Below are 13,864 nucleotides of genomic sequence, written 5' to 3'. Positions count from 1 at the left end.
AAAAACATTTTCCCCTAAAATGTTTTCCCTTCTGACCCTCCGAACGTTGTCAACAGAATCTGGGACGACCACCGTTGGTTTTGTCGTTTTGAGACTTGTATTTATTGTTTTGTATTTATATTATTAATTGGATTTATTTATTTATTTTTGTTTGTATTATAATTTTTTATTTGTATTTTATTTGTCTAATTGTCATTTTCAAAGTCTCGACTTTACATTAAGGAACATTTGCAAGATTGACATTTAACAAAGATTTGGCCGAATCGGAATTTTTCCAAAAAACAACAGAATAACAGAAAATATCAAAAATAAATAAAAAAAAATAAGATTGGCATCGAACAGAGGTGTTTTTTTCTTTCGATGTTTTGTTTTGTTTCTATTTTTGTTTTCTGCACTTGCATTTTACAAAACTGTTCAGCTTTTTTTCGTCCCTGCACCTGACAGTAAAGCATCTGTTTACATTTCACAGGTTGTTTATTGAAATATTGAATGTTTTCCTGATATTGAGCTGCATCAGTAAACTGCCTGACAGGAAGGATTTCCCAGCCGAAGGACTGCTGCACGTCAGTCACAACGAAACAAACGGAGGAAAACGTGTCTCAGCGTCCATCGTCACGCCGTCGTCACGTCAATCATCAGTTTGACGATCAGTGAGGAAACTAAATAAGCTTTTTAATATTTACATGCAGTCATTCAGCAGAAGCATTATTCACTGCAGCTTGCAGTTGTGTGAAAAAAACATTCAGATTTTAATTCTAAGGTTTTATGCATCAGGACAAAATTATAACAAAAATAATAATATAAAAATAATATGAACAATATTAAAAAAACTGATAAACCATATGAGTAAACATAAAAAAAACATTGAAAAAAATAAGAAAAAAAATAAAGCAAAATAAAAGCACCAAAAAAAAAAAAACACAGAAAATGAAAAAAAAAAAAAGTTAAAAAAAAAAAAAAAAAAAAAATATATATATATATAAATTATAAAAAATAAAACTTTATAAAATAAAATAAAAAATAGAACAGAATAAAATCAAAATAAATCTGGTCCTCCTCTTTAATAAACGAGAACTAAAATAAAAACCGAGGAATGACTTTTATTTTGAAACTTTTTATAAAAACTAAGACGTGGGCCGACAGCTCGGATCCCGGCGGTCTTTCATTAGCAGAACCGACCCATCAGGGCTGACGGGCCAGATGGTTTCAGCCTCCACCAGCTGTTTAGAGCCGACTGGAACAATACGATTGTGTCCAGACTGCAGCCACATCCGAGCCGCCCGGCGAGGAAAACACTCGTTTACAGTACGATGAGTCTCTGAGGGACGGCGCCATGAATGAACAATATGGACTTCTTCCTGGAAAACGTGTCCTCAACTCAATATGAAAATTGACTGAAAGGAGCAGCTGAGAATAAGCAGCAAATGAAGATGGTTCACGTGACGATTTCAACACAGCTGTCAGTTTTTTTCTGGTTGTTTCTACCTGAAAATTCATTTTGCCTCGATCAGACTTAGAGATGAGGCTTCTGTAGCCACCTGCTGCGCTGACCGCGGCGGCTCACCTGCGCGTAGGACTGGATGATGTGACTCTGGATCTCGTCCATGGTGTCGGTGCCGTAGGAGACGGTTCCCAGATGCAGACGCTTGAATATCATCTCGTTTTGGGTCAGAGTTCCTGCAGGTCACGAAGACATTATAAACATTACACACCTGTAACACAAAGCTTAAAGCCCAACGTGGCTTCAGCGTCAACACTTCCCACAATGCACCTTGGTACCTGCGGGTTGATGCGACCGAGGTCTTATTTAATCTGCACGTCCAAAACAACAAAAAGATTCAAGTTTTAGTTTCATCTGAAAAGCAGCACAGATCCGACAGTCTGACAGGCGGGAAACAGGAACAAGCCGATTCTCTGCTGGCTGTTAGCAACTACCTGATAGCAGCTAGGTGTTAGCTGCTGGCTGTTAGCAACTACCTGATAGCAGCTAGGTGTTAGCTGCTGGCTGTTAGCAACTACCTGATAGCAGCTAGGTGTTAGCTGCTGGCTGTTAGCAACTACCTGATAGCAGCTAGGTGTTAGCTGCTGGCTGTTAGCAACTACCTGATAGCAGCTAGGTGTTAGCTGCTGGCTGTTAGCAACTACCTGATAGCAGCTAGGTGTTAGCTGCTGGCTGTTAGCAACTACCTGATAGCAGCTAGGTGTTAGCTGCTGGCTGTTAGCAACTACCTGATAGCAGCTAGGTGTTAGCTGCTGGCTGTTAGCAACTACCTGATAGCAGCTAGGTGTTAGCTGCTGGCTGTTAGCAACTACCTGATAGCAGCTAGGTGTTAGCTGCTGGCTGTTAGCAACTACCTGATAGCAGCTAGGTGTTAGCTGCTGGCTGTTAGCAACTACCTGATAGCAGCTAGGTGTTAGCTGCTGGCTGTTAGCAACTACCTGATAGCAGCTAGGTGTTAGCTGCTGGCTGTTAGCAGCTAGGTGTTAGCTGCTGGTTGTTAGCAACTGGCTGTTAGTAATTAGGAGTTAACAACTAGCTGCTAGCTGTTGGCAGCTAACAGCTAGTCCTTGGAGGATCCTGGAGACGACTTCAGACTGAAGAAGAAATCAGCTAAATCCCGCCTCATTTCATTCATTCATTCATGACCCTAACCGCTTAGTCCGAGGAAGTGTTTCGCTCACCTCAATCTACCACAGTAAAAGAAATAATTTTGCATGAATAAAATGTGAGAAACAAGCGATCTTCACCTGTCTTGTCGGTCAGCAGGTAGACCAGTCGGCCCAGTTCCTCGGGGATGGTGCTGGTTCTGACCACAGTACCGGGGATGCTCTCGTCTTTGGTGATCATCCAGCCATAAGCCGACTTCCCCATGTCCAGGTTCACACGCAAACTACACGTCAGAGCAAACAGGAAACACGTTGGAGACGTTCTGCTGGTTGTTTCCCACAGCGACGACAGAACGTACCTGATGGGGATGATGTAGGAGAAAAGCACCACAAAGCGGAACAGGTTTCTAAACCACGGACCCACAAACCCCTGCAGCGCTACCATGACGACAGACAGGACCACCTGGGCCAGGAACAGGGCTTTGGTGAGCCGGTTGAGCTCCAGGTCCAGAAGGCCGACCTGAGGAGAGTAAACAACAACAAAATGCCATGATTTCCATGTGATGATGCAGGATGTGGTCCAGCATGGTCCTGCTGGACCAGTTCTCCTGTTCCACCATCAGGATGTGGTCCAGCATGGTCCTGCTGGACCAGTTCTCCTGTTCCACCATCAGGATGTGGTCCAGCCTGGTCCTGCTGGACCAGTTCTCCTGTTCCACCATCAGGATGTGGTCCAGCATGGTCCTGCTGGACCAGTTCTCCTGTTCCACCATCAGGATGTGGTTCAGCATGGTCCTGCTGGACCAGTTCTCCTGTTCCACCATCAGGATGTGGTCCAGCATGGTCCTGCTGGACCAGTTCTCCTGTTCCACCATCAGGATGTGGTTCAGCATGGTCCTGCTGGACCAGTTCTCCTGTTCCACCATCAGGATGTGGTCCAGCATGGTCCTGCTGGACCAGTTCTCCTGTTCCACCATCAGGATGTGGTTCAGCATGGTCCTGCTGGACCAGTTCTCCTGTTCCACCATCAGGATGTGGTCCAGCATGGTCCTGCTGGACCAGTTCTCCTGTTCCACCATCAGGATGTGGTCCTGCTGGACCAGTTCTCCTGTTCCACCATCAGGATGTGGTTCAGCATGGTCCTGCTGGACCAGTTCTCCTGTTCCACCTTCAGGATGTGGTCCAGCATGGTGGAAGGTCTTCCCTGAAAGAGACGTTGTCTGGATGGGAGCAGATGTTTCAGCATTGATGGATCTTCCCAGATGTGGAAGCTGCCCACGCCATCGGCACTAATGCAACCCCATCCCATCAGAGATGCAGGCTGATAACAAGCTGGATGCTCCCTCTCCTCTTTAGTCTGCAGGACACGCCGTCCATGCTGTCCACAAACTATTCCACATCTTCATCCAGGTTTCCACTCAGAACATTTTAAATGAGCTTTGGTCCAGAGAAGACGGCGTGTTTCTGGATCCTCTTCACATATGATGGAGCTTTAACCTGCATGAACTGGTTTCACACTGGTTTCTGGAAGTTTCCTGAGTCCATGCACTGGTTTCCAGTAGAGAATCATGTTATAATGCAGAAGATCACCAGCATACAGAGATTCCTTCTGGTTCTCTGAACAGTTTGATTTGTTCCAGCTTCCTACAGACGTGTTTCTGCATCAGATTGACAATCAGCTCTCATTTCCATGAACTGATAAAATGTCTCCGTCTGAACATCTGACATGTTTCTCTTCTACTGGGAATAAAACGTTGCTGATCTTTGGAAGTATTTGGTTTTATTTACAATATAAGCAGAATCCCAACTTTTAGGAAACTGTTAAACTTCCCGCTACGCTCCACAGGAACAAAAATGATGAAAAAGACTGAGCTTCATGCTTTTCTCCTGCGGAAGAAGTTTGGTCTCTTGGTTGGAGCACGTAAGCAGGAACACATGACACCTAATTTAGCATCACTTCACCGGCTCCCCGTACGTTTTAGAGTTTATTTTAAAGTTCTTTTATTTGTTTTTAAGACCCTACATGGTCTGGCCACGCTATAATAGGAGTGGGAAAATCCAATCGGAAAATCGGTATTTTTTTGCTTCACAATTTTAAAATGGATTTTTTGTTTTAAAAAAATTTTTCAAACGAAAATAATCAAAATTTGTCATTTTTATTGTCTTCATTGATGTTTTTACTAGTTTTCTTGGGCATGATAGCAGCAGAATGACGGTCTGGCTACTGTGTTGTTTTTGTCTAATTAAAATCAAGAAAAACGACGAGGAAAATATAAGTTTTATACATTTATTTTGTTTTTAATCTACATAAATCTTTTAATCTACATCGGCACCCAAAAAAATCGGAATCGAATCGGGACAAAAGCGTATCGTCACAGCCCTTCTCCGTACCTTTCTGAGCTGCTCACCCCATACTCACCCGCCTCAGATCAGCCGATCAACTGATCGGTTATGTAGAGTTATGTAGAGGTACGGAGATCTTGCCGGACGCTCAGAGGTCCGGCAAGGTGTGCTGCAGGCGTGAGAATAAATAAAGCTGAGTCGGGTATAATGAACTGCTGAGTCATCATGTAGAATTATTATTAATCAACACATCAGAAGGTCAAAAAGCCTCAAATCAGACAAAGTTCCCATACGGAGATGGTTCCCTGGAAAACAGGACCAGAAACTGGGATAAAGGGGGGTTGGAGAGCATCTTGCAGCCAATGGAGCATGTGGGAAAAAGATGTCAAATAAAGAAGCGTCCTTCCCCTTTCTGGCAGCGAAGCCTCGTACACAGAAGGCTTTCATCCGACGCACCACGCTTACAAAAACAGCAGAACACTCCCCCCCCCACCCCCCCTAAAGGAGCTGGAATGAAAAGGAGGGGGGGGGGGGGCAGCTCATATAAAGAAGCAGCAGAATTCCTCCACTGCCTGACCCCCCTCAACCCCAGTCCCCCGAGGACCAGGAGCTGAAGCTGCGGAGCAGGGAAAGGGAGTGGGCGGGTTGGAGGGCGGGCTGGAGGGCGGGAGGGGGTATCCCCCCCCCCCCCCCCCGCCGCTCTACATGCTTCATGGTTGAGCAATTGAGAAAAATAGCAGGTTTGGGTGGATTAAAATGAAGAAAAATTAAGACGGAACGCTGCTGGAACAATGGCCGCTCTAAGTTCTGCGGAGCTCGCCGGGATCAGATGAAGTCATTACTCATTCAGCCGGGGGGGCGGGCGGTTGGGGAGGCGAGGACTCAATTACCTCAATCTAAAGATGCTATCAGCCAATAAAAAGTGCATATTTTCCTCCATTCATCTCTGAGCCGCTGGAGGTGAAAGGAATGATTGTGAGTCTGATGGCGGAAATATTAAAGATCGTCTGGACGTCCAAACACCGTCTGCGATGGCGGCGAGACAGACGAGACGGGGTCAAGTCTGAGATAAACCAGCGACTTGCTGCGTTTCTGTCTCACAACCAAACAATGGAAAGAAAAACCCGTCGAACGTGGCGAAAACGTCGTGTCCTGACAGAAGTACGTCGCAGAAACGCCGTTTAGGCGTCTACACGCGTCGCAGGGGGTCATGTGACTGGCTCTCGTGGTTCTCGTGGGTTCAGTAGGTCTGGGATGGCGAGGAAGACGTCATCGTCACCGAAACGTTTCCGTTTACACGCTCTCCAAACTCCGTTACCGTGGAAACGAGAGTTCAGAAGGAAAGCAGACTTTAGCATTTCACCCGTCTGTTACTGGTGTAAAGTTTACTGGTGTAAAGTTTACTGGTGTAAAGTTTACTGGTGTAAAGTTTACTGGTGTAAACTGGACCAGAGTCTGAAAACATAGTTTCACTGGTTCAGTTTGTCTTTTTTAAAAATATAATCCTTGAACTTCCATCAGCGTCTGTCTGGTTTTTACCGTTTTATTCTCAGAACTTCGATCCGAATCTGTAGATTTCTTTCACTGTCTAAAGCTGCATTCCAGCAGGATGGTCCGCTAGACCCGGTCCGGCTGGAGACTGGGTGGGGACTCGGTCCGGCTGGAGACTGGGTGGGGACCCGGTCCGGCTGGAGACTGGGTGGGGACCCGGTCCGGCTGGAGACTGGGTGGGGACCGGGTCCGGCTGGAGACTGGGTGGGGACTGGGTCCGGCTGGAGACTGGGTGGGGACCCGGTCCGGCTGGAGACTGGGTGGGGACTTGGTCTGGCTGGAGACCCGGTCCGGCTGGAGACTGGGTGGGGACTGGGTCCGGCTGGAGACTGGGTGGGGACTCGGTCCGGCTGGAGACCCGGTCCGGCTGGAGACTGGGTGGGGACCCGGTCCGGCTGGAGACTGGGTGGGGACTGGGTCCGGCTGGAGACTGGGTGGGGACTGGGTCCGGCTGGAGACTGGGTGGGGACTGGGTCCGGCTGGAGACTGGGTGGGGACCGGGTCCGGCTGGAGACTGGGTGGGGACTGGGTCCGGCTGGAGACTGGGTGGGGACTGGGTCCGGCTGGAGACTGGGTGGGGACCCGGTCCGGCTGGGGACTGGGTGGGGACCCGGTCCGGCTGGGGACTGGGTGGGGACCCGGTCCGGCTGGAGACTGGGTGGGGACCCGGTCCGGCTGGGGACTGGGTGGGGACCCGGTCCGCCTGGAGACTGGGTGGGGACCCGGTCCGGCTGGAGACTGGGTGGGGACCCGGTCCGGCTGGAGACTGGGTGGGGACCCGGTCCGGCTGGAGACTGGGTGGGGACCCGGTCCGGCTGGAGACTGGGTGGGGACCGGGTCCGGCTGGAGACTGGGTGGGGACTGGGTCCGGCTGGAGACTGGGTGGGGACCCGGTCCGGCTGGAGACTGGGTGGGGACTTGGTCTGGCTGGAGACCCGGTCCGGCTGGAGACTGGGTGGGGACTGGGTCCGGCTGGAGACTGGGTGGGGACTCGGTCCGGCTGGAGACCCGGTCCGGCTGGAGACTGGGTGGGGACCCGGTCCGGCTGGAGACTGGGTGGGGACTGGGTCCGGCTGGAGACTGGGTGGGGACTGGGTCCGGCTGGAGACTGGGTGGGGACTGGGTCCGGCTGGAGACTGGGTGGGGACCGGGTCCGGCTGGAGACTGGGTGGGGACTGGGTCCGGCTGGAGACTGGGTGGGGACTGGGTCCGGCTGGAGACTGGGTGGGGACCCGGTCCGGCTGGGGACTGGGTGGGGACCCGGTCCGGCTGGGGACTGGGTGGGGACCCGGTCCGGCTGGAGACTGGGTGGGGACCCGGTCCGGCTGGGGACTGGGTGGGGACCCGGTCCGCCTGGAGACTGGGTGGGGACCCGGTCCGGCTGGAGACTGGGTGGGGACCCGGTCCGGCTGGAGACTGGGTGGGGACCCGGTCCGGCTGGAGACTGGGTGGGGACCCGGTCCGGCTGGAGACTGGGTGGGGACTTGGTCTGGCTGGGGACCCGGTCCGGCTGGAGACTGGGTGGGGACCCGGTCCGGCTGGAGACTGGGTGGGGACTTGGTCTGGCTGGAGACCCGGTCCGGCTGGAGACTGGGTGGGGACTGGGTCCGGCTGGAGACTGGGTGGGGACTCGGTCCGGCTGGAGACCCGGTCCGGCTGGAGACTGGGTGGGGACTGGGTCCGCCTGGAGACTGGGTGGGGACTCGGTCCGCCTGGAGACTGGGTGGGGACTCGGTCCGCCTGGAGACTGGGTGGGGACTCGGTCCGCCTGGAGACTGGGTGGGGACTCGGTCCGCCTGGAGACTGGGTGGGGACTCGGTCCGGCTGGAGACCCGGTCCGGCTGGAGACTGGGTGGGGACCCGGTCCGCCTGGAGACTGGGTGGGGACTCGGTCCGCCTGGAGACTGGGTGGGGACTGGGTCCGCCTGGAGACTGGGTGGGGACTGGGTCCGCCTGGAGACTGGGTGGGGACTGGGTCCGCCTGGAGACTGGGTGGGGACTGGGTCCGCCTGGAGACTGGGTGGGGACTCGGTCCGGCTGGAGACTGGGTGGGGACTGGGTCCGGCTGGAGACTGGGTGGGGACTGGGTCCGCCTGGAGACTGGGTGGGGACTGGGTCCGGCTGGAGACTGGGTGGGGACTGGGTCCGGCTGGAGACTGGGTGGGGACTGGGTCCGGCTGGAGACTGGCGGTCCGCCTGGAGACTGGGTGGGGACTCGGTCCGCCTGGAGACTGGGTGGGGGACTCGGTCCGCCTGGAGACTGGGTGGGGACTCGGTCCGCCTGGAGACTGGGTGGGGACTCGGTCCGCCTGGAGACTGGGTGGGGACTCGGTCCGGCTGGAGACTGGGTGGGGACTCGGTCCGGCTGGAGACTGGCGGTCCGCCTGGAGACTGGGTGGGGACTCGGTCCGCCTGGAGACTGGCGGTCCGCCTGGAGACTGGGTGGGGACTGGGTCCGCCTGGAGACTGGGTGGGGACTGGGTCCGCCTGGAGACTGGGTGGGGACTCGGTCCGCCTGGAGACTGGGTGGGGACTCGGTCCGCCTGGAGACTGGGTGGGGACTCGGTCCGCCTGGAGACTGGGTGGGGACTCGGTCCGCCTGGAGACTGGGTGGGGACTCGGTCCGCCTGGAGACTGGCGGTCCGGCTGGAGACTGGGTGGGGACTCGGTCCGGCTGGAGACTGGGTGGGGACTCGGTCCGGCTGGAGACTGGGTGGGGACTCGGTCCGGCTGGAGACTGGGTGGGGACTGGGTCCGGCTGGAGACTGGGTGGGGACTGGGTCCGCCTGGAGACTGGGTGGGGACTTGGTCTGGCTGGAGACCCGGTCCGGCTGGAGACTGGGTGGGGACTCGGTCCGGCTGGAGACTGGGTGGGGACTGGGTCCGCCTGGAGACTGGGTGGGGACTGGGTCCGGCTGGAGACTGGGTGGGGACTCGGTCCGGCTGGAGACTGGGTGGGGACTGGGTCCGGCTGGAGACTGGGTGGGGACTCGGTCCGGCTGGAGACTGGGTGGGGACTGGGTCCGGCTGGAGACTGGGTGGGGACTGGGTCCGGCTGGAGACTGGGTGGGGACTGGGTCCGGCTGGAGACTGGGTGGGGACTCGGTCCGGCTGGAGACTGGGTGGGGACTGGGTCCGGCTGGAGACTGGGTGGGGACTCGGTCCGGTTGGGGACTGGGTGGGGACTCGGTCCGGCTGGAGACTGGGTGGGGACTGGGTCCGGCTGGAGACTGGGTGGGGACTGGGTCCGCCTGGAGACTGGGTGGGGACTTGGTCTGGCTGGAGACCCGGTCCGGCTGGAGACTGGGTGGGGACTCGGTCCGGCTGGAGACTGGGTGGGGGACTGGGTCCGGCTGGAGACTGGGTGGGGACTGGGTCCGGCTGGAGACTGGGTGGGGACTGGGTCCGGCTGGAGACTGGGTGGGGACTGGGTCCGGCTGGAGACTGGGTGGGGACTCGGTCCGGCTGGAGACTGGGTGGGGACTGGGTCCGGCTGGAGACTGGGTGGGGACTCGGTCCGGCTGGAGACTGGGTGGGGACTGGGTCCGGCTGGAGACTGGGTGGGGACTGGGTCCGGCTGGAGACTGGGTGGGGACTGGGTCCGGCTGGAGACTGGGTGGGGACTCGGTCCGGCTGGAGACTGGGTGGGGACTGGGTCCGGCTGGAGACTGGGTGGGGACTCGGTCCGGTTGGGGACTGGGTGGGGACTCGGTCCGGCTGGAGACTGGGTGGGGACTGGGTCCGGCTGGAGACTGGGTGGGGACTGGGTCCGCCTGGAGACTGGGTGGGGACTTGGTCTGGCTGGAGACCCGGTCCGGCTGGAGACTGGGTGGGGACTCGGTCCGGCTGGAGACTGGGTGGGGACTGGGTCCGGCTGGAGACTGGGTGGGGACTGGGTCCGGCTGGAGACTGGGTGGGGACTGGGTCCGGCTGGAGACTGGGTGGGGACTGGGTCCGGCTGGAGACTGGGTGGGGACTCGGTCCGGCTGGAGACTGGGTGGGGACTGGGTCCGGCTGGAGACTGGGTGGGGACTCGATCCGGTTGGGGACTGGGTCCAGCTGTAGGAGGGTGTATCCATGTGGACCGTGTTCACGCTGCACTTTGGTGAAACCAGTCAAACCATTAGAATAATATCTCCCCATTCCCACCAGAGGAGGCGCTGCACCAGTATTTAGCAGAAGAGAGGACCAGACCGGCGTGAAGAAGAAAACTCTGTTTCCTCCACCTGCCAGTTAAACATGGAGACCAAACTATGGCTGTTTTGGGTTTTTATTGTGTCTTATGCAAGTATCCTGCAGAAATCCACTGCAACAATGGACGCAGTATGAACACCAGACGAGGCAGAGGACCCTTAACGCCATTGCTATGGATTTACCCACAATGCAATGCTACGCCACATGCAGGAAGTGACTGGTTTATAGTCCACTTCCTGTATTTGGTCCGCTTGGAACGGACCGAGACCTGCGTTTGTAGGCGGACTGAGTCGCTTCTTTGGTCTGAACTTCTTCTTGTCTATTTTGCATTTCATTTCTATTCTACTGTATTTTATTCTACAGTCACTTGGAGGCTTTCCTCCAGAGCGACTGGCAGATGAGGTGAGAACATAACAGACCTTGGTGCTCTCGTCTTTCGGCTGGATAAAGTCGGCTGGATGGGAAGGTTCCTGCGTCCCGTTGCCAGGTGACATTGCTCCGTGGTTTTCTAATGATGCTGCGACAAACTGCGAATCCCCTCAGATTGATCGGAGTCGAGCTTCGTCCTCGTCCGTGTCACAACAGATAATTTGAGTCCGAAGCGTTCTGGTGACTTTAGCCGCGCAGTATCGACTTTCTCCCCGAACCTCCAGCCTCCATATTGGCACTTCTGACATCATCTCCTTGAAATATTGAATCTTCTCAGCTGTCGAGTTCACACAAAACGCCGCCGGCCGTTCGACCGGCCGCATCAGCGTTCTCAATAAGAGACACGGGTGTCGACAAGCTGCCGCAGCGACGTCGTCGGGACACTTCCAAGTCATCAGAAGCAGCATGTCTTATATTTAATCATCAAATTTTCATCAGTCTGGGGACAAAACGCTCAACGGGGATCAACTTTCTGCTGAAAACCTCATTTAAATCCTGCGTTGGTTTGTTTCCTTCCGCGTTAATGAACACCTTGTTGTGACCTTTTGCTCTGACAGCTCCAGCCTGGTGTAGATGATTCCTCATCTGCAGGTCTCGTGTTGCTCCTCGCAGAAACTTTCAGCGCTTCAGGACTAAAATGTTGCAAACATTGAAAATGTTTAAACTCCGCAGCAAAAGTCGTAAAAACAAACAAAACAGGGATGTTTCCAGGGAAACGGAAAAGGGACGGACCTGGCTGCTTCATGCAAAAGTAAGACATAAAACCGAGTTAAACTCGCGATCGGCTGCTGGTCGGACGTGTTCAGGTCTAAACACTCCGACTTCCTCCACAAGTCGCCATGAACGAAACGGCGCCATGGAAAACTTTGCTTCCTGCGGCTCCGACAAGTTTCCTGTGATTGGTCGGACGTTTGATGTGGGCGTGGTTAAGGTGGAAAAGCACGAAGCTGAAAGTTTCGAGAACAAGAATAAAGTTCTCGTTTGATGGAACAAACACGTTCTGTGACGATCTTTTCTGAGAAAAATAAAAATAAAAAAGTGAATTCATAAAATAAAATAATAAAATGAAAACAAAAAAAGTAAAAAGATAAAGTAAAAACTAGGCCAAAGGAAAGCTACAGACAAAAAACAAAAATGTGGATGTATGGGGTGACGGGTGGATGACGGGTGGATGTATGGGGTGACGGGTGGATGTATGGGGTGACGGGTGGATGACGGGTGGATGTATGGGTGGGTGACGGGCGGGTGACGGGTAGATGTATGGGGTGACGGGTGGATGTATGGGGTGACGGGTGGATGTATGGGATGACGGGTGGGTGACGGGTGGATGACGGGTGGGTGACGGGCGGGTGACGGGTAGATGTATGGGGTGACGGGTGGGTGACGGGTAGATGTATGGGATGACGGGTGGGTGACGGGTGGATGACGGGTGGATGTATGGGTGGGTGACGGGCGGGTGACGGGTGGATGTATGGGATGACGGGTGGGTGACGGGTAGATGTATGGGATGACGGGTGGATGTATGGGGTGACGGGTGGATGTATGGGGTGACGGGTGGGTGACGGGTAGATGTATGGGATGACGGGTGGATGTATGGGGTGACGGGTGGGTGACGGGTAGATGTATGGGGTGACGGGTGGATGTATGGGATGACGGGTGGATGTATGGGGTGACGGGTGGATGTATGGGGTGACGGGTGGGTGACGGGTAGATGTATGGGGTGACGGGTGGATGTATGGGATGACGGGTGGATGTATGGGGTGACGGGTGGATGTATGGGGTGACGGGTGGATGTATGGGGTGACGGGTGGATGACGGGTGGATGTATGGGGTGACGGGTGGGTGACGGGTAGATGTATGGGGTGACGGGTGGATGTATGGGGTGACGGGTGGGTGACGGGTGGATGTATGGGGTGACGGGTGGATGTATGGGGTGACGGGTGGATGACGGGTGGATGTATGGGGTGACGGGTGGATGACGGGTGGATGTATGGGGTGACAGGTGGATGACGGGTGGGTGACGGGTAGATGTTTGGGGTGACGGGTGGGTGACGGGTGGGTGACGGGTGGGTGACGGGTAGATGTTTGGGGTGACGGGTGGGTGACGGGTGGATGTATGGGGTGACAGGTGGATGACGGGTGGGTGACGGGTAGATGTTTGGGGTGACGGGTGGGTGACGGGTGGATGTATGGGGTGACGGGTAGATGTATGGGGTGACGGGTGGGTGACGGGTGGATGTATGGGGTGACGGGTGGATGACGGGTGGATGTATGGGGTGACGGGTGGGTGACGGGTAGATGTATGGGTGGATGACGGGTGGATCACGGGTGGATGTATGGGGTGACGGGTGGATGTATGGGTGGATGACGGGTGGATGTATGGGGTGACGGGTGGATGTATGGGATGACGGGTGGATGACGGGTGGATGTATGGGGTGACGGGTGGATGTATGGGTGGATGACGGGTGGATGTATGGGGTGACGGGTGGATGTATGGGATGACGGGTGGATGTATGGGATGACGGGTGGATGTATGGGATGACGGGTGGATGTATGGGGTGACGGGTGGATGTATGGGATGACGGGTGGATGACGGGTGGATGTATGGGGTGACGGGTGGATGTATGGGATGACGGGTGGGTGACGGGTGGATGTATGGGATGACGGGTGGGTGACGGGTGGATGTATGGGATGACGGGTGGGTGACGGGTGGATGTATGGGATGACGGGCGGGTGACGG

At 54.9% G+C, this 13,864-nt stretch overlaps 1 protein-coding gene across 2 annotated transcripts in view; it reads right to left on the bottom strand.

Moving 5' to 3' along the window:
- The window catches only part of atp9b (ATPase phospholipid transporting 9B), a gene marked incomplete at its 5' end in the record, with an annotated part of 77,986 nt that overhangs the window by 28,647 nt on the left and 35,475 nt on the right, over positions 1–13,864 (bottom strand). For both annotated transcript variants that reach the window (XM_079259049.1, XM_079259050.1), the window contains 3 exons: positions 1,565–1,677; positions 2,749–2,891; positions 2,967–3,127. In XM_079259049.1, coding sequence (XP_079115175.1) covers positions 1,565–1,677; positions 2,749–2,891; positions 2,967–3,127 — 417 coding nt within the window. The remainder of the gene's footprint in view (positions 1–1,564; positions 1,678–2,748; positions 2,892–2,966; positions 3,128–13,864) is intronic.

The sequence above is a fragment of the Telmatherina bonti genome (assembly GCF_933228915.1).
Source record: "Telmatherina bonti genome assembly, chromosome: 19".
NCBI lineage: Eukaryota > Metazoa > Chordata > Actinopteri > Atheriniformes > Telmatherinidae > Telmatherina > Telmatherina bonti.
Note: the sequence above shows the minus strand (reverse complement) of the source record. Positions and strands in the feature narration are given on the sequence as shown.